The following is a 20,740-nucleotide window of genomic DNA, read 5'->3' on the forward strand; positions in this document are numbered from 1 at the left end:
TAAACAAAATTCAAACAAAATCATATTCCTGAAAGACATCAATATTCAATTCATTGTTCATTCATAATCCTATTGAAAACGACTAAGGATGATAATAAGCCACAAGAAATGTTACTAAAATGGAGTTGTCCTTTGATGAAATCTTCCTCCCATAGTGGGTGGCCAAACAAACGCATGGCCCATATAATTAGTAAGCCCACAGTTCTCCATGGTGAAGACACTCTTCCTATGGACAGTAACTTGTAAGAAATCTCGCTCCATGGGAGGAGCCCCACTGTCAAGTTGCAATGCTGCAAAGTCCTTCAACATGGACAGTGTGAAAATGGAGAAGCAATGCGCGGATGAATAGGGATCGGAATCCAATAACTGCATAGAGCATATTGCACACAGCATCCCGTTGCCAAGGTCAACAAAATTGAATCTGCCCGGTTCTTCCATCGGGGGTTGAATATCCTCAAAAGCCACATCAAGGTATTGATATAATGCGACTAGGCCATTCTGGTGGTTAACGAGAATGGCAAAGACCTTGTCCAAAGGTGCATGAGGAGGTTTCTTCACATACTCATGTGTAAGGCAAACGGTGTAGTTGCTGCTGCCAAGACCGGGAAGGGACACAGAAATGTGTGGGAAATAAGTAATACGACATTGGCCCCCGCTAATGAGCCTACTCTTTCTGAAGTTCGAAAGATTGTTATCAGCGGCAGACTTATCCATCCAAGTCTCTTTTATGGGGTCGAAGCGGGCCAAATAGGAGTCTCTCTCCAACTCCCTGGACGATGAAAAAAAGAGGTTGTTGTCGAGGACGAACATGGTATTGTGGACATGTCGCTCGCTAATGATGGCGGCCCCAGGAGCCATTAAGGGTTTCCAAACTCTAGAACCAGAACAAAGAACGTAAAATCTAGATTCATCTTTGAGCCGTCGCCTCAGATTTATATACAAGTAAACATCGCCTGAGCCTGGCGTGTTTACGATGTATGATTTGCGAAAAGGAAAGGGTGCACCATCCAGTGATACCGTAGGGGCAATTCTGCGCTCCTCAAATTTGATTTCGTAGATTGGCCAGGGGACCAGATTCCCCATGGAAAGGGATTTGGCTCTGCCAATTTCACGCGGCAGGCTCAACTTGTCGGACGGCGCCATATAGATCTTGGAGTCGAACTCGAAGGGACACATATCATGACCTGGAAGATCCAAAAACATCTCGAACGGTGGTGGAGGCAAACAAGTCCAATCTTTGACATCAACTTCTTCCTTTAAATTGCTCAGTTTGATCACCATCAACTTTCCATACGTCATAAGGCAAAGGCACGCTTCCTTCGCCATTTCAACCTGCTCAGTTTTTCGTCTTTTTGACTCAGCAGCATCCGATTCCGCCATCACTCTCTCCGATCGAACGAGATCGGTGGTGCTGCGGCAGCAAAAACCTAGGATTAGGGTAAAGCACTAGAAAGTTAAAAGCAGAAAGAAAGATGGGCCTCTTGACGAGTCATTAGTATTTGTTTGGGTAAACTTTAAAAAAAAAAATTTTTTGAGTTATCTTTTTTTTTAAAAGAACCGATAAAAAAGTAAAAATAATTTTATGTTTGAAAATTTTCTGCAAAAAAAATTTTTTATTTATCAATTATGTTTGGGTATAATAATATAAAAATAATTTTTTATTTATTTATTACATAAAAAATATATTTTTTAAAAAAAAAGATCTTTTAAAAAAAGATATAAATTATAGCTTCTCAAAAAAGATATTTTTTTATTTTTTTAGTGCTTTTACTTTTATTATTAGAAATTTGCCAAACACGCTAAAGAATAAAAAAATCTTTTTTCATTAAAAAAAATCTTTTTTTAACAAAATAATGGCACCCAAATAATCACTAAATCCAAAATATGATTAGTAAACTTCAAATGAATAGAAATAAGTAATACATGAAGAATCAAAATTTGATAGCCTTTGAAAGTAAAAATTTTTTAATGCCATTGTCCCAAGTTCTTTAATAAGATTAAAGAACACATACCTATATTCCATTTCTTGATACAAAAAAAGTAGTTAAATAAATATGAATACATGACTTGAATTTTAAAGTATAATCTTGATACAAAAAGGGTAGTTAAATAAATATGAATACATGACTTGAACTTTAAAGTATAAGACAAACTAACAAAGTAGAAACAATTTTCTAACACTTCATGCTACAGTAGATGTCTTTATACACTTTTTTTTTTTGCATAGCAGTGATCCCTAAATTAGATTATTTATCACAAAAAAGAGATATATTCTCTAAAATATTGATTACAATACAAAATTATACATAGTAATAAAAATAAAGTTATGGTATAAAAGAAGAACCCCAACTCAAATTCTCGCGTCCTTTTTCTTCTTTTTATTACGAAACTAAAAGAAATCGAACAAAATTTGCATATTTGATCAGCTTATAAAATTAATCTTTAAATAAAGCATATTTCTTAACCCATTCAAAGCTTGATAACATAGGCAATCATCAATGTCTTCATCAGTAGAAAAATTTTAACTATCTAAAAATTTAGAAACCTCTGAAGTCTAACAAATATCCAATTTCTAAAAACAGATTAATATTCTGATTGAAATACTAATAAAGTTCTCGGGAAACTTTGAATTAATCATTTAACACCTATATAAAGTTCAATAAAGTTCAATCTTGCATAGTTAAAATGATTGTGTCTTCACCCATAACTATAATATTTAACGTAGATGATATCATGTAGCATGGACTTGCCCTTCACGTCCCATTTGGAGTAGTGAAAGCTGAAAGCTGCATAACTGGGCACTTAATTGTTAATTTGTTTTGGCCTTAATGGCAAATTAATAACATAGAAGATGGTTATTATTGTTTCATTGAGACATTGAGCTTCACATTGACTAACTGCAAGACGTGTGAATGATTTAATAGCAGGAAAACTATAGTGAGATAGAAGGCTTTGATGATGCTGAGGATGAACATGAAAATGATTTAGAAGCGCCAATAGAACCTGAAACTGTTGTTAAGAAGCCTCGTGAGCCTTCATTGTCTACCAAGGAAACTGAAGAGCAACTTTCAAAGAAGGAATTGAAGAAAAAAGAGCTTGAGGAGCTTGAAGCTGTTGTAGCAGAGCTAGGATTGCAAAAAGAACCCGGAAGCCAGGCTGACTTCCATGGTAATATGATGTTTTTGATCTTGTGAAAGAAAAAAAGAAAAAAGATATTATAATTATCCTAGTTCTTTCAAGGAGGTATCTATCTTTTCGGAATTTGTTATTGATTTAACCATGTTGGCTACAAGAATGCTATTTAAATATCTAAAGTATTAAGTTGAGCCTTGAACTTGCTCATGCAAACGTTCGCCAATATAGAAATTTCTTACTTGGAATCTTTTACCTATACTGGAAAATTCAGGTGCTGAGAAGAAGGTCGAGGATCGCAATGGTGAGTTAGAAAAGGAGAATGCCACCGGTGAAAGCAAAAATGCACAGAAGAAGAAGAAGGACAAATCTTCAAAGGAGCAGAAAGAATCACAAGAACTGCCTGATCCTGTGGCTGATGGAAAGACAACTACGGAAACTGCTGGAACGGGGAAGGCAGAGGATGCACCTGTAACTGACGTGAAAGAGCGGCATAAGAAAGTTGCATCTGTGAAGAAGAAAAAATCAAGGAGATGGATGCTGCTGCTAGGAGTGCAAGGCTTGCCATGGCAAAGAGAAAAGATAAGGCGACTCACTACAATCAGCAGCCTGTGCGGTAAACAGGCTGGCAAGTGGCAAAGTACTTGTATCTTGTCTTTGTTTATCCTTTTGTTTTGCCCTTTATATTTTCAGTCTTTCCATTATCACATATGGGCATATGCTCTTTGTTCATTTGCAAATGCAAAATAAACATCGATACCGGCTTTAGATAAATTGACTATGAGCAAATATATAATTTTACATGAGGGAAAATAGGAGTATATGAATCTTTTACTCTGGTACTCTCTGTTTACTTATCAAAGTTTTAAAGCAAGAAGGTATAATGCATTTTTCTGTCCCATTTGTTTCATTGTATGCGCATCTCCGAGAAAATTCTTGATGATGTTCATCTGATGTATCAGATGCCGTTAGAATACATCAACGCATTTTTTGAATTGGGGTTGCCTATAATTCCCTTCGGTCTCTCGGAATTTAAGAGAATTAGTAGCATGGTGCAATGTGAGCGTATCATTCTTGTCAAATCAAACTTCTTTTAAGATCCGATGATGTTGATATGGAGTTGAAATGAATGGGCAAGATGTGATACTTATAGCAAGTAAAGTACCAAATACTACAACCTTATCTAACCTATTAATTGGTTGAAGACATACTTATAGTAAGTAAAGTACCAAATACTACAATCTTATCTAACCTATTAATTGGTTGAAGACAGTATAAACGAGAAAGAGAAAAATTATAGGAGAAAAGTTCAATTAATTATTTAAAGGGAAAAATATAAAATATAAAATTTTTTCTTTAATTTTGACAAAAATTTTAAAAATACTCTTAAATTTTATTTTGTTTCAATTTTGTTCCTAAAATTTTCAATTTACATCAAGTATATCTAGAGTAAATTTTTGAAAAGTTTATAACAAATCAGTAATAATGCATGACAACTATGTCTGATTCTGTTTTTGTGACTCAACTATGTCTGATTTGTTTATGTTGAAACTTGTTCTTGTGAAATTATTGCTAAATTAATTTAGAAGTTTTTAAAAAATTAGTCACCACTTACCTGAAGTATATATGATGCAAATTGAAAACTTTTAGAATGAAACTAAAATAACATAAAACTTAGAGATATATTTTAAATTTTTAACAAATTTTAAGGACAAAAAATATATTTTATCCTTGTTTAAAATACATCGTGTATTTTAAAATAGAAAGTACTAAATTGTTCATTTAAAAATTAGCATGAAAAAAAGTATCAAAATATAAACTTTTATTTTCTTAGTCAATTAATTGAGTTCAAATATTGAATTAAAAAAAAACAAAAACTATGATGTGAATTGAACAAAACAAATAGTATCAAAATACAATGATACAATATGTAGAAAATAAATTGAATACTAAAGATCATATTGATAGCACCAAAATAACTTAAAATTAACATAAGATGTTCAATAACACACGCAGTAAAATATTGAATCTTTCTAAAAAACCATTACACATTCAATGAATTGAATAATTATCTCATATATAAAACAAAATATAAAAATCTAAAAAAGAACACTGAAATGTCTTCACTCTAACTCCAAAATTTCTAATTAAATGATATGATAAAACAAAAAACTTATTTCATGAAGATTTGAGATCAGACTCACAAATTTTAAAAGAAAAGAGAATAAGTGAAAAATTATATATATAATGTAGCGAAATTAAGTAGAACAAGTGCAAAAATTTGAAAGAGAATAAAAGTGGCATTTACGTATAAAAAGAAGACGAAAAATCTGATAAAACAACACATAAATTTCTAAAGAATAACAACGAAATGTCTTCACTTTAACACCAAAATTTTTAACTTAATGATGTGATGGTACCAAGAATTTATTTCATGAAGAAATGAGTTGCATATTTACAAATTTTAATAGAAAAAAATAAGTGAAAAAATAAGTAGATAACGCAGCGACATTAAACTGAACAAGATCAAAAATTCGAAAGAGAATGAACAGTGTCATTTACGTATAAAAAAAGTCAACGATGACGATGATGGAGGAGGAGGAGGAGGATGAAAGAAAAGAAGAAATTAACTGAAAAAAGAAGACGGAGGCAGAGGAGGTGGTAATGACAACGACAATAAGAAAAGAGAAAGATTAGGAAAAAGGAGGAGGAGGACAATAAGAAGAAGAAGTAGCAAGAGGGGAATGGATCCTCTCAATTGTTGAAAAAAATTGAGGGAGTAAAGTGTGATCCATAACCCTTCAATACGATTATAACTCAGTTGAACTTGGGTATATAATTCACTTGGAATTGATTGTAGGGCATTATTATTTAGTATATATACTCTTATGAATTTAATTTTGATGCACTATTATTATAAAACAGTTTTACACGTGCATCTAATGACGTAATGTCAAATCATGAAAAATAACTACTATTTTCATTGATCGCATGAATGGTCATCCAAAAAAATGGGTGTGATTGCACGACTGTATAAAACATTTTACCCTATCAGTGCATCAAAATTAAACCTATACTCTTATATTTCTATGTCAAAAGTAAAAAAATATGGTATAACATTGAGTATTATACTGAGCTAAATTAAATTATTGTACGTGTTAAGTTGAGCAAAATTATCTTATTTAACTTAATATTTATAATATCTAAATAAAAAAATCTAATTTTATGTACATAATATTTATAATTATATATTTATTACATTTAATATTATATATTTGTTTAAATGATAATTAATAAATATAAATAAAAGCCAAAGGGAACAAGTCATGACTATCTTTAATTCCCAATTTTAGCACTAAATATTTTCGTATATAATTAAAAATGTATAGGATAAACTAGTACAAAGGAAGAAAAATGTAAGATAAGTGAATGATCTCGTAAAAGCATAAAATGAACAAATTTCATTTTGCATCTTACTAAATTTTTGAATAAGACTTTTTAATTAAGAGCTCTTGGTTAAATACATTTATGTAAAAAAAAGGAAAAACTTTTTAAATTATGAATAAATGCTTTTTAAAGACAAATAATATAATAGACATAAACAAGTTACACACATTTTAAAAAATGCTTAGTTAAAAAGATATTTTTATTAGAATTAACTTAATTATAAAATAGTATGTAACATTACTCTCCTTTCTTACTTTTTTTTCTTTTTAATTTAGTTTGAAAAAAATTGGTAATTGTATTAGTTCCAATGTTTAATATAAAATTTTGGTTTTGGAATATGTGATTCTAAGTAAATTATGGCACTCGTTAACATAAACAACTGTCATAGTAATAGTATACTATGAACAGATTAAAAAGCTCATACTTATGGCTATTTTTTTTTGTTATAGATGGAAGAATTGTGTAATCCATTGTTATGGATTGATTGCGTGTTTTTTTTATAGATTTCGATCTTTTTTTTTTTGTTGAAAGTGCAAATTAAAGGGTCGATTTTTGGGTGAGAAGAAAACAGAGACTCTGATTTTGGATTTGAAGAATTAAAATTTTGAGCTATCACAAATTGGAGTCTCTCATTTGTGTGTTAGGTGAAATTTTTTTATTTTGCACAAATTCGGTGAATTGGTTTTGTATTAAAAAAAATTTGAAAATCCAAATTGGTGAGTAGATTTTGTGAATTAAAAAAAAAATAAATTAGAAAAACTCATTCTTTCACACTCGGAAATTACACACAAAACTCCAATAATGGTGAAAAATACCACTATCGAGTCAATATGAAAATTAAAAAGCACATACTTATAAGAGACATGTCTTTTTTTATATTGATTGGTGAATGTAATAAATAAATAAATAAATAAATTGAAGACAAATTGTAAGGACAAAGAATGACAAACTATTTTTATTATTTGAATTATTAGATGTAAAACGAAATCAAACTATTCATATCAATACATTACACTCATCTTAATGAATGACCGACTCTGGTGCGATAAGGTAGACGTTGGAGGAGCTCTCTCTGTTAATCTCTTGTGATGCTACAAAACATAATTATCAGTCAACCCAATCAGTTTTATCGAAAACTCAATCACCCGGTCACTTGGCCAGGTTGAGCCGTACCGTCTAAACATCGGATCTGGTAAAAAGCAATTTAACCCGTCCAGTTTTTATCAAAACCAGTGACATGACTTGGACCGGGTCATGCTTAATGTTTGTTTTTTAAATTTCAAAGTCGTTTTTCTTCATTAAAACCCTTTATGTCCTAAACGTGTACTTCCTCTCATCACTATCTCACTACAACTCGAGTTCTCTCATTTCTCTCACTATGGCTCACTGGCTCTCGCACTCAAGGTTGTCGTTAGTCATTACCGTCTTGCATTCAATCGCACACGTGCACCTTTCCGCACTTGTCATCACCGGTGGCAAAAGCAGCAGGTCCTAGGATTGATTGTCGTTGTTGCTCTCTCTCTTGTTACCGTCTCTCACTCAATCGCACCCCCTCCTTTCGCTCATAGTCGCTAGCGACAGAAGCAGCAATTTCCGGGGCTGGTCGTCGTTGTCGTCTCCTTGCTTCGAGTCTTACTATCAACTTCCTTCACGCAACCAAAAGCCGGTCCCCAATTTGGTGAGTTTCAACAAAATTTTCTGTTCTTTCATTTTCAGTTTTATTACATTACTACACTTTGATTTTGTTGTTGAAAATATCACTAAACTAGTATTTTTGTTCCTGAAAATCATCACTGGTATGAATTTGTTACTGATTGAACCTTGAATAATTTGTTGCTTAAAAGATCATGGTTCTAGAAATCGGACCAGACTGACCAGTCGAATGGGTCCAACCACAAACCGAACGCATTTGCAGTTGGACTCAAAACCAAGGATGACCTGTTGAATCGGCCGGTTGGACACAACCAAAACCCGGCCAGTTTTCCTAGAAGTAGAAAAAGAATAGCACATCGCGTGACTTCCCCTTCTGTTCACTCAAATTCAAAGAAGGAAACCCTAATTCCCTGAAAGAAATCAAAGAAAGAAACCTTGAAACCCTAGCTTCTCGAACACCACCGCAAAAACTGTCGCCGTCTGTCGGGCTCAGGCACCACAATCGTCGTTTAGTCGTCTGCTCTTCTTCCTCATTCAACAATCGCACCTTCTCAGCATCTCCTTCGACCCTCACTTCCTCAGCAAAGCAAAATCTTCTCTTCTGCCATTCTGCTCCGTCCAGCCACCACAGTGTCACCTCCGTCGTTGCATCTGGTCGAAGGCTCTTCTGTGCTCGTCTCGCGTGCCTTGGAATGTACTTTTTACTGTGATTATTGTTTTAATTTGTTTACGATGGTTAAATTGTTATTACTGTGATTATTCTTCTTCAATTATTGTTGTTATTCAATTATTGTTATTATTATTGGGGTTTAAGATTCTTGATCATGTTTCTATTAACTGTGTTATGTTGTCCTTATTTTTTTTAAAGTGAATGTATTCTTGATCTTGTTCCGTTATTTTGCTAATTATTGGGTTGTTTCAATTTGTTGGATTGAGATTGAGATTGTTCTTGTTTTTGGTTATTGGGTTGCTAAATTTTCTATTCAGGTCTTGTTCTTGATAATTTGCTGGATTGAGATTGAGATTGCTCGTCTTTTGATATCGGGTTGCTGATTTTCTATTCAATTCTTATTCTTGTTAAATTGCTAAATTGTTGTTGCTAATCCTTAAGCTTGAAAATGTCCCTGTTTTTTGTTATCGGGTTGCCATCGTTGAACCTTGAATGTTACTGTCTTGTTCAAATAATTACCTAGCTAAATTCTTTTGTTGCTGAGCTCCACCCCCTTTACTCCAGTTCCGCCATCCTCCTCTTTCCTCTATTCCAGGCCACCTCTTCTCTAGTTTTGCTCTACTTTTTACTGTGATTATTGTTTTAAATGGTTTACAAATTGTTGGGTTGTTATTACTATGATTCTCCTCCTTCAATTATTGTTGTTATTAGTGTGATTTAGGATTCTTGATCATGTTCTTGTTAATTCTGTTATGTTGTTATTCTGTTGTCCTTATTTTTTTTGGTAAATTATATTCTTTGTCGTTAATGTTTTCGAAATTGATCTTAACGTTTAATTTGTGTCAACTGGGATTAATATCAATGGAGAACTATAATTGTTAGGTTGTTATTACTGTGTGATTCTCCTCCTTCGATCAATTATTGTTATTACTGTGGTTTAGGTTTCTTATTGATTCTGTTATGTTGTCCTTGTTTTTTTGGGTAAATTATATTTTCTATTGTTAAATGTTTTCAAAATTGATCTTAACGTTTAAAATGTTCTAACTGTGGATGAGTAAAAAAGAGCAGAGTTATCATTTTACATGCATCATTGCGTAGTAGCGGAAGAAGGGTTAAAATTTTAGAAGTATCAAATAATGACAGGTTGAAAGATAAAAACGCTATTTTCAAACTTCTTTGACAATCTCATTGGAACTTTTTTTACGACGACTTTGTTTTTTTCGAGAATAATGGAAAGAGATGGTTTTTACGACGAGAATTATCACATGAATTTAGCAGATGTTTTGGCTCAGGATTGAAACAAATTCAAAGTTTATCTCAAACAATTTTCACGAGCTTTGTCAAGTTTACATGAAGAGAAGAACATGTGTCATGTGAAAATAAACCAGTATAATTTTGTAATAAATGGAGATAGAACACTCGTTACCAGAGTCGAGAGAAATCTTTTTTTATTTCATGGGCAAAAATGCCATTGTCACGAATAAGATGATGCGGCGTCTACGTAACATTTTATTTTCTTCACTAAATCTCGGTCCATCTTTGAAAGAACTCGATATATTCTTAGATTTTTTACTATGGTGAGTTAATCTATTCTTTTAATTAGTATACGATTTTTATTTGAATTTCGTATATATTTTATGACTTATTACTATTATTTCAGGTGTGGATCATGAAAACTGTTTTGTCATCCGTTTTTCTTGAATTTTCAACACACGTTATTATTTTCTTTTGACCAACTAATATTTAAATGACTATTTAAGAAAATCTTGGCGTTCCATCGGTCTAAAAGACAATTGGAAAGCAACTTCAATACTATTAGATATATATGATAAATTGGCAAGATGGAGTGAACAAAAAACTATCCGGAGATGATGCAATTTTTGAACGATGCGAGTACAACTTATGGTTACGGCTCTAGTGAGTTTCTTCGATTTGCAAGAAACTGTGTAACTCACCTTAACATTGTGATCAATTATTTTTTTATAATTATATTTTTTAATTTAATTTAACTATAGTATTTTGATATTTTCACAAAAATAAGTATTATTTAAATATTGTTATATTTTTTTAAATTAAATACTAAATATTATTTTATTTCTTTTGTAAAATTTTTTTCTAGCAGCATATTATTGGAGTGTGTCAACAAGCTGAAACTTTGACGAAAATGGTTAAGGATTTTTCTATGCCCAGGGTATCAGAGTATATCGTGTGTTTGAGGCAAAAGTGCTCTAATGACTGAATCCAAACACTCGAAGTACAATCTTGGATTCAGCCGTTAGACATATCAAAAATATAAATTTTCACTTACACACGATGCATATAAAAAAATTAAGGGTACAAATCCTCAATCATTCTCGCCAAAATTTCAACTTGTTGACACACCCCAACATTAGGCTGTTAGACAAAAATTATATAAAAAAATAAAATAATATTTAGTATATAATTTTAAAAAATATAACAATATTTAGATAATATTTATTCTTGTGAAAATATCAAAATACTATGTTAAATTAAATTCAAAAGTATAAATAAAAAAATAATTAACCACAATGTTAAGGTGAGCTACACAGTTTCTTGCAAATCGAAGAAACTCACAAAAACCATAACCATAGTTTGCACTTTGCACCATTCAAAATTTGCATTATCAACGGATAATTCCTTCTGTTCCCTCTATCTTGCCAATTTTTCATATATATCTAATATCAAAGTTGTTTTCCAATTGCGTCTCTCAGACAGATGACACGCCAAAATTTTCTTAAATATTCATTTAAATATCGGTTAATCAAAAGAAAATAATGTGTGAAAATCCAAGAAAAAACGAATGACAAAACACCGCATCTATGATCCACCCCCGAAATAATAATAATAAATCATAAAATATATACGACATTCAAATAAAAATCATATACTAATTAAAAGAATAGATTAACTCACCATAATAAAAAAATCTAAAGACATATCAAGTTCTTTCGAAGTTGAACCGAGATTCAATTAAGAAAACAAAATGATATGTAGATGCCGCATCTCATCAGTAACAATGGCATATTTGCCCATAAAATCAGAAAAAAGATTTTCCTTGACTCCAGTAACAAGTGTTCTATCCCTATTTATTATAAAATTATACTGACTTATTTTCCCATGACACGTATTCTTCTCTTCATATAAACTTGAAAGAACTCTAAAAATTGTTTGAAATAAACTTTAAATTTATTCCAATCTTGAGCCCAAACATCTACTAAATTCATGTGATAATTCTCATAATAAAAACCTATCTCTCCCCATTATTCTCGAAAAAATAAAAAAGTTCCTGTAAAAAAAGTTCGATGAGAGTGTCAAAAAAGCCTGAAAACAGCGTTTTGTATCTCAACTTTGTCGCTGTCATTACTTGATACTCCGAAAATTTTAACCATATTTTCACTACTGCGCAATAATGTATCTAAAATGATAACTCTGTCATTTTCTACTCTTTTGAGCTCAACCTTGCCAATGTACCAATTACAGTTCTTCGTTGATACAAATTCCAATTGAAACAAATTAAACGATCAATTTTGAAAAAATTTCGAAAACATTAACGACAAAAAATATAATTTACGCAAAAAAATAAGGACAACAAAACAACATCACAAAATCAACATGATCAAGAATCCTAAATTATAGTAATAACAACCTAACAATTCGTAAACCAATTAAAATAATCACAGTAATAAGTACCTTTCAACATGATCATAATATTATTTGTCTTTAAAAAGCATTTATTCGTAATTTAAAAAGTTTGTACTTTTTTTACATAAAATGCATTTAAGCAAGAGCTCTTAATTAAAGTCTTATTCAAAAATTTAGTAAGATGAAAAATGAAAATTGTTCATTTTATGCTTTTACAAGATCATTCACTTATCTTACATTTTTTCTTCCTTTGTACTAGTTCATCATATGCATTTTTAATGACATACGAAAATATTTAGTACTAAAATTGGGGATTAAAGACACTCATAACTTGACCCCTTTGACTTTTATTTATATTTATTAATTATCATTTAAATAAATATATAATATTAAATGTAATAAATATATAATTATAAATATTATATACATAAAATTATATTTTTTTTATGTAGATATTATAAATATTAAGTTAAATAAGATAATTTTGCTCAACTTAAGACATACAATAACTTAATTTAGCTCGGTATAAATATTTTATTTATCTTTTTTTTGGTCGGGAAAAAGGAGAAGAGGAAGGGGACCCTCACCTGTTTCTCAAGCTTCCTAGCTCTGGCCTCCACTTCTTGGCTTTTTTTCTCTGCAACTCTTAACTGTCAATATAATCTCACATAATTTGAGTTTAAAACCAACTTTGTTAGGCCAGAAGAGCACCACCTTTTCTAATATAACCTCATTCTCCTCTTGTAGCATATCCAGCTGCAAAATAAAAGTTGAATCAGCCTCAAAGCACATACTTTATGAATTACCAAATCAGCACCAGTATAAAGATTAAAAGATTCACTTGTAATCCACTTGACCAAAAAAAATTGAAAAGAAAAAGAATAGCCGACAGTCAACAAAAGATAAGTGAGTTATGGCTTGACCTCTATTTTTATCCCAAGTGTACAAGGAGGCAAAACTAGTAAGAGAATTCTTCATTTCATCCTTGATAAAAATAACATTGAGTCATTATGGATTGGCCTCCTTTGTTTCTCAACAAAAGTTTACAGCCTTAAATGCCATCTTTTCAAAGCGATCATAATTTAGTATATATGATTAAGCTTGTCTAATGACATATCTATCATTTATCTATACGCCTAACTAGTTCTTAAGGTAGCCGTATTTTAAATTTTTAACTGATGTTGTTTTAATAACTAGATGCTGCATCTAATTCTATTTTAACACTTCCAAATATTTTATGGATCCAATTTTCAAATTTATCATAGACTACAAAAGCAATGTCAAACCTAATGAAATGTAATGATGAAATGTAATGTATTATTGATAACTCCTTGTCATTAGGAAACCTAAGACACAAAACTCAATTTATAGCACTCTAAATACTGGGCATTGCAGAAGGAAATAGCTGCAACATCAAACTAGCCCTGCAGCTGCAGCCTTGCCCATAATTACTGAAATCCTGGTCCAGGAACAAGTATGCAGCTCATTGCATCACACAGCATGCTACTTTTTATTAGGGACATAGAACAGTCTGAAACATCAAAAACTACCTCTACTTGGAAACTATATATATTATCAAAGGAAGTTAGAAACTTCAGAAATTTACTTGCTAGGGAAGTTGGCAGTTGGCACCGTTAAAGTCTGAATAGAAGTGCCACCGAAGTATTAGAAGAGTCTTAGCCCACTAGTTCTTTAAAATTTATGATGATTCAGCTTTATAGTATTAATTAATGGCCAAACCTGGAAATGCTACAAGCCTACAAGACGTATAAAACCTTGTTTAATTCTAATAGCTGCAAATCATAATTAGTACGGCTGGGGAAAGTAAAGTAATGCTTACAACTTTTTCTCTCAGCTCCGATTGGAAGGAGGATCAATTGGAGGAACAGCCATAGGTGTTTGGATTGTGGATTTGCTCGGCCAAGGTACTACTGCTTCCGCAGAGCGAACCGAAACTGCCGGTCTTCCAGCTGAGGTAGACCGCACCGAAAGAGTATGCTCTGCAAAGTTCCGACCTAACTAAACGAAAAGCACCGAAATCTTATTAGCAGAAGAAGAACGAGGTGAATAACAATTGAATCAGATCCATAATTTTAACACTTAGATCACACTCGATCACTATCAATGGCGCCAAACCAAGATAGATGTATGGTTGGCTAAGAAAACCAATAAGAAACTTAAAAACCGTCCATCTATGAAAACCAATATAAATTACATATAACAAAATAAAACATCAGCCATAAAAAATATACCTTCAAATTTTTTAGAAATTCTTATGAAGTACGTTATCTGGAAAAAAAAAACTTGTTGTAGTTATTGGCATCAATGTATAATTTAGTTTTCTAAAATCAACAAAATTATTCTAAAAAATTTAACAAAAGTACCAGCAACCATTAACAAAAATACTCCGGAAGTCATAAAACAAAAGAGGCAGCAACCAGATTTTCTTCATCAGTTAATCAACAGAGTTAAATAGTTAATCCAATTGAATTTTTTTTTTTTACAATTACAACAATCAGAATTTAATCTATCCAACCATCAGAATCCAGAATATAAAAAAACAGCAAATCATAATCATTATAATTAACAAAATAAAAAAATAAATTGAACTACCGAAGAACTCAAGAAACAGGGAGAGCAACATACTCAAACTCTGTAATTTTCTACGGCGGCAGAGTGAGCGAAGAGTCCACGGCGGCAGAAAGTAACGTTCGAACTTCGCCGTGAGCTCGACAGAGAAAGGGATCGAAGACAAAGACGGGGAAAGACGACGAGGACAGAGACCAGTTCATGGAGGCCGACGACGACAAGGACAGAAGTGGCTTGACGACACCAACAGCAGCTCCGAGCAGACCCGGCGATGCGAGGGGAAGGGATCCAGGAGGAGAAGAGGGACGGCCAACGACGACGAGGACAGAGGCGGGTTTGACGACACCACGATGATAGAGAAGCTGAGAAGGTGACGCTACTGTTCATGGTGACGGCGCTGGAACTCAGAGGGGTGGTGGCGGCGCTGGAACTCAGAGAGGGAGAGAGAGGGGTATTAGGGTTTTCTTCTGAGAGAGTGGCGGTAACTGGGTAGTGGGAGCTTTTATATGGGGTTTTTTACTTTTTTTTTTTTTTACCTTTGAAAACCGTCAAAAAACGAACCGGTTTTACCGGTTGATTGTCGGTTCGACCGACTTTTTTACCGGTTTTTTGCTAAACGGTTTTTTTGCATCATCAAGGCCTTCTATCTCACTATGGCTTTCCTGCTATTAAATCATTCACATGTCTTGCAGTTAGTCAATGTGAAGCTCAATGTCTCAATGAAACAATAATAACCATCTTCTATGTTATTAATTTGCCATTAAGGCCAAAAAAATTAACAATTAAGTGCCCAGTTATGCAGCTTTCAGCTTTCACTACTCCAAATGGGACGTGAAGGGCAAGTCCATGAAGAATAAAGGCTACATTATATCATCTACGTTAAACATTATAGTTATGGGTCTACACAATCATTTTAACTATGCAAGATTGAACACGTGGAAACTTGAGCTTGAAGAACCAAATTGCAAATCCGGAAATGAGAATAACAAATCGGCAAACCGACAAATAGCCATCAAATGCATATTAATCAGATTCCAAATCATTAAACCGAATAAATGACAACTCAACAAGAACATAGATATTCGAATTAGCAAACCGACAAGCACAACGTCATCAAATCCAAGCATACCAGATTACAGATCGTTAGACCGTTAACACAAATCACATAAATGACAATTCAACAAGGATCATAAATACCTTCCCAGAGCTAGATATCCAGAACAAGACCAGAATCCAGGATGCTCATTATCAAACAGAATATCCAACATTATATCTTTAAGATATAAAAAGAAACACTCAGCTTTCTTTCCAATCATGCATGCAATAACATTCAACGCAACTCTTTCTCCTCAAAGACACCATTAAACCCATCCAATCCAACCTTCAAAACAGCATTGCCTAACACATCCAACTAACAGAACACAGAGAACACAATCAAAACACCTACTGAATAACATCCATTCCAGTTCGGTTCACCTCGTGGCAAATAAATGTGAGAACATGAACAGCTCAACTAATCCACCTTTTCCAAGTCTAGTCGCTATCCATGCCACAGGACTAACGGATTCAAAGATAAAAAACACAATAATAAAAGAAAAAAATTACACACTCTCGGCTTCAAGCCAACGATCATCACCATCCACAGTTAAAAAATAAACGATTCAAGCCATTGCATATCAAGTTTCAGCAGTAATGATCCAACACACATAAATAGAATAATCCAATTAAAAAAGAAATAATGCTCAAAGTTTTATGTTCACCTCAGCATGGGCCTCGGATTCAGCTGCAGCAGCAACAGGAGCGCCCCAAACGGATTGAGGTGGAGCGGTGATGGCGTAGTAGTCGTCATCATCCTCGTCGTCAACGTCAGCCCATGACTTCGACGTGAGTGGCGCCGGGGCCCAGAAAACCTCCTTTTTCTCCTGCTGTTGTGCGGCGGAGGAAGCGGCGGTGGAAGAGGACGAGGAGGCTCTCCCCTTGGATGAAGCCTGTTCCTTCTCAGCATCTCAGGCTTCTTATTCTTCTTGAGGCTTCCGAGCGCTGCGAACACGTTGAAGCTGTTTATGACCGGCGCCTCCTCCCTACTGCTCCCTCCTCCCACCATTTCCAATCTCAAACTCAGCAGCGATGGCCCCGAAACGACCGCGTTTCAACAGCTCCAGTGAAGGGACAAGATCGGAAATAAAATCAAATAAATAAAAGAAAGAGAGAGAAACTCTAGGGTTTGTTTTTGTTTGTTCCTTGTCCGGGAGAATGGTGATCTGAGAAGTGAGGAATGTAATGTGGATGATGAAGTTATGAAAGGGAGCGTTAATTTGAGCATAGAGATTGAAGGGTGAGGCCATGAGGGGCGGGGGATCGGAAGCGATGATGATGTGTGTCTTTCTCTCACTCTACAATTTATATTACAAGAGTGTCATCCTTTTGTTAATTTATAGGGCTTATTTGAAAACAAAAAAAGAAACAGAAAAAAACAAAAACAAAAACAAATAGGCCTTCATTTTAACCTTACGCTAATAAGCTTTTCAAACAAAAACATACTAATTAAAAGTTGGTGAATTCTACCGTAAGGATATACATGTACAGATGGCTCTTCCACACACACCACCGCAACCATATACATGGCTCTGGCCACCTGCCTCACCTCTATCCTCCTCCAGGATGACCACGATCACCACCTCCGGTACTCCCACCCTGACCACCAACACCTCTACCATAGTGGCCCCGTAACCACCTCCACCACCTCCCTGACCTCCCGTCACCACCGTTGTACCCTCCTCCACCACCACCACTTCCCTGACCCCGTCGTCACCTCCATCATTTCCGTCATCACCACCTTCGTCCTCACCGCTACCCTCATTTAATGTTAGAAAACAAATTAATGCAGAAGAATCAAAAGACCCTGTGGTTCAGTTTCTGGAAGGAGAACTTCTCATAGTGTGTTTGTATTCCAATCCAGGTGGACGCTTTGCCTCAAGGGAAAAAGTATGCTTCTTTCCTTCAAAACCTTAACATTTGTTTCAGTGTCATTGTTGAGGGCTGTGTTACTTGTCTCTAATTCTAATTATCTACCATAAGAAAAAATAATAGTTATAAACTTAGATGTAATTTCTTCGGGTTTTGAAATATCATTTGTTGATCTATTGGCATTTGCTTTGGATTTTGGCTTTATATGTAACCAGATGAGCCTTCTAAGTTCTAAAGAACTGCCGAAGTTTTCTGTCAAACATTTTCTTCATTCCAGTGGGCATGTTGCAGCGAAATTCCAATATGACCAGGTTTCACATGCTAACTTCATCAAGAGTATTGAACTTTATATTTCTATTGAAAATTTTGAATTTTCCATAATTAGGGGCTATGTCTTTGACCTTGAACAAATTCCTGCATACTCATGCTTTATAGGCTATGTTTCATGGCAGGTAATAATTTCTGCTTTTTGGGATTGGCTGTTTTGAGGGCTTAGTTATTTGAAAATTTGAGTCTGCAGGTTATGGATGTTCCCGCTTTCTTCCTTATCAGAAGCAGAGAAGGTTCTAGGAGAAATATCTAATTATAAAGTTCAGGAAATAATTCTTCTATTTTCATTTTCTCTATAATTGGGAAACTGATGTTATTTTCTATCTTCAAGCTTCAAAATTTGTTTGTTGAAAAGGAACATTCAATTCGTGCATTTCTTCCATGTGTTTCCGTTATAAGCATTTTTTCTGTTTTCTTGGTTAGTATTTGTGCTTGAGATAATGATTTCATGTGACACGTTATCATGCAGCTATCCATTATAAAGTGGGAGGAGTTGGATTAACTTTAACTGCTGCAAGCACAGTTATCTTTGCAGAACAATCCTGGACTCCAGGTGACCTAATTCAGGCCAAAGATCGTGCTCATAGAATTGGCCAGGCATTCTCACACTCATTAAGTAGAAAGGAGAGAGTTGTTACTAGTTGCATGACAACATTAAGAAAACAGATAATCTCAAATGAAAAGAACTCTCATATCTAAATTTTTGAGTAGCAGAGACAACATGCGCTCTTCTGTTTTTTTGACTAGTTAGTTCTTGTTTACAGGTCTCATCAGTAAATATATACTAGTTGGCAAATGATATGGTTGATGACATCATTTGGTAGGTTCTGTTATTATTTCTGCAGTCTTTCGCTGCTTGGTATAGCATTGACTTAACATTTATTATGCATTGATGATCTAAATTTTTACGCCTTAGGGATGTGGTGCAATTCAAACCGGATAATTTGGGGCAGGTACATTTCTACATCTTCTTGAACTATCATATGTAATGCAAAATGTACATAATGCTTAGTTTCAAGGTTTTTATTCTGGTTTATATTTATATTTTGTCAAGATCTATACTCGAGCAGTATTTGAAAGTTACTTTTTGATGTTTTTGAGGAACCATTCTGAATTTTAGTTATTGAAAAATCAGATGTTAGATGCCCATGAGAACACCTTAGCTGTGTCAAATAATCAGCCATTAAGTAACCCTGCAAAGCATACTACTATCGGGCATAGCCCTTCAAAGCAGAGAACTCTTGACCAGTTTGTCAGAAGATGTGATAACGTGGTTAGGTCGGAAGTCAGAACATCAGCCTGACCGGAAACGGCCCTCTCGGTCATGACTTGCGAAATATGCAAAATGGATTTCCATTTTCAGATACATGGCCAATGGCAAGTGAATAGGAACTTAAATGTTGATGTCTACATGCAGAAGTTTCCCTGTAGTATTAACCAGATGTGCTTACATGGGGAATTCACCTGTGATGACACAAATGCCGTTTTGAAGCTGAAATCCATTGTACAACAAATAATAGATTGAGTAGAACTGGCTACACTAAACTATGTTACTTGTACTGGAGATAATGGTTTGAATATGTGAAATATGTATTGGAAGAAAATGTTGATAAAGTCACCCATTAGATTTTAGGTTTCCACTTCTTGTTCTTAACTTTTTGCTCCCCTATGTTTTGTTTTAGTTTGGGGCTCTGTACAGAGTATGACATTATCATATATGAATGAGACTTGTAAATTTCTTTACTCCATATGCATGTATCATTATATTTTGCAGCACTTCAGTTAAAACTGATCACCACATTGGCTTATTTTGTTTAGGAACATGACCTATTCTGATAATGTTACTTTTCTCCCTAAATTCATACAGAATGACATTATAAAAATAACATCATTATTTTTCTTTAATCATTTAGAAACTTGATTTGAATTTTTGTAACCCAGTTTGCCTTCATCATCATTCTTATTATTTTTCAAATGACTCAAATAAAAAATTTAAACTAAATTTTTCAAACAAGAACAATTCTAACTTTATGTGAAACTTCAACATGTTTCTTTTGACATAATATGTGCGGGCTATTAGTTGAATTAATTATTTAAAATGCATCATGTATTTTGAAATGAAAAGCAGTGAGTTGATCATTCAGCAATAATGCAAATATCTCAAAAAGTTTTGTATGAGCTAAAGAGAATATAGACACAACTCAAGCAATATCATATTCATATAGAGATTAATATTTAATTCATTGTTCATTCATAATCCTATTGAAAACGACTAAGGATGATAATAAG

The 20,740-nt window shown here is 33.6% G+C and overlaps 2 protein-coding genes and 1 pseudogene across 22 annotated transcripts; 2 read left to right on the forward strand and 1 right to left on the reverse strand.

Moving 5' to 3' along the window:
- On the reverse strand, positions 1 to 17,541 carry LOC112701978 (uncharacterized). Of its 12 annotated transcripts, XM_072200464.1 has the most exons (8): positions 16,915 to 17,498; positions 15,212 to 15,819; positions 14,406 to 14,584; positions 14,172 to 14,322; positions 13,280 to 13,321; positions 13,153 to 13,202; positions 2,702 to 2,794; positions 1 to 1,411 (listed from the first exon to the last, which is right to left on the reverse strand). In XM_072200464.1, exons 5-8 carry the CDS (start codon positions 13,313 to 13,315, stop codon positions 115 to 117), a joined length of 1,476 nt encoding a protein of 491 aa, XP_072056565.1. In that variant the 5' UTR covers positions 13,316 to 13,321; positions 14,172 to 14,322; positions 14,406 to 14,584; positions 15,212 to 15,819; positions 16,915 to 17,498; the 3' UTR covers positions 1 to 114. The 12 variants fall into 12 exon arrangements, 8 of the variants coding, with proteins under 8 accessions (XP_072056565.1, XP_072056578.1, XP_072056576.1 ...); XR_011864492.1 differs by lacking the exons at positions 1 to 1,411; positions 2,702 to 2,794 and adding an exon at positions 7,432 to 7,670 and having other exon boundaries at positions 16,915 to 17,540; XR_011864491.1 differs by lacking the exons at positions 1 to 1,411; positions 2,702 to 2,794 and adding an exon at positions 7,432 to 8,225 and having other exon boundaries at positions 16,915 to 17,540.
- LOC112754855 (uncharacterized) lies at positions 2,852 to 5,009 on the forward strand (annotated as a pseudogene).
- A 90-nt stretch (positions 17,542 to 17,631) lies between the features above and the next one.
- LOC112702016 (uncharacterized) lies at positions 17,632 to 20,199 on the forward strand. Of its 10 annotated transcripts, XM_072200503.1 has the most exons (7): positions 17,634 to 18,139; positions 18,337 to 18,573; positions 18,642 to 18,684; positions 18,921 to 19,004; positions 19,216 to 19,271; positions 19,368 to 19,404; positions 19,587 to 20,199. In XM_072200503.1, exons 2-5 carry the CDS (start codon positions 18,337 to 18,339, stop codon positions 19,248 to 19,250), a joined length of 399 nt encoding a protein of 132 aa, XP_072056604.1. In that variant the 5' UTR covers positions 17,634 to 18,139; the 3' UTR covers positions 19,251 to 19,271; positions 19,368 to 19,404; positions 19,587 to 20,199. The 10 variants fall into 10 exon arrangements, 3 of the variants coding, with proteins under 3 accessions (XP_072056602.1, XP_072056604.1, XP_072056606.1); XM_072200501.1 differs by having other exon boundaries at positions 17,632 to 18,139; positions 18,921 to 19,271; XM_072200505.1 differs by having other exon boundaries at positions 18,337 to 18,432; positions 18,921 to 19,271.
- The last annotated feature ends 541 nt before the right edge of the window (positions 20,200 to 20,740 follow it).

This window comes from Arachis hypogaea, chromosome 1, assembly GCF_003086295.3.
Source record: "Arachis hypogaea cultivar Tifrunner chromosome 1, arahy.Tifrunner.gnm2.J5K5, whole genome shotgun sequence".
Lineage (NCBI taxonomy): Eukaryota > Viridiplantae > Streptophyta > Magnoliopsida > Fabales > Fabaceae > Arachis > Arachis hypogaea.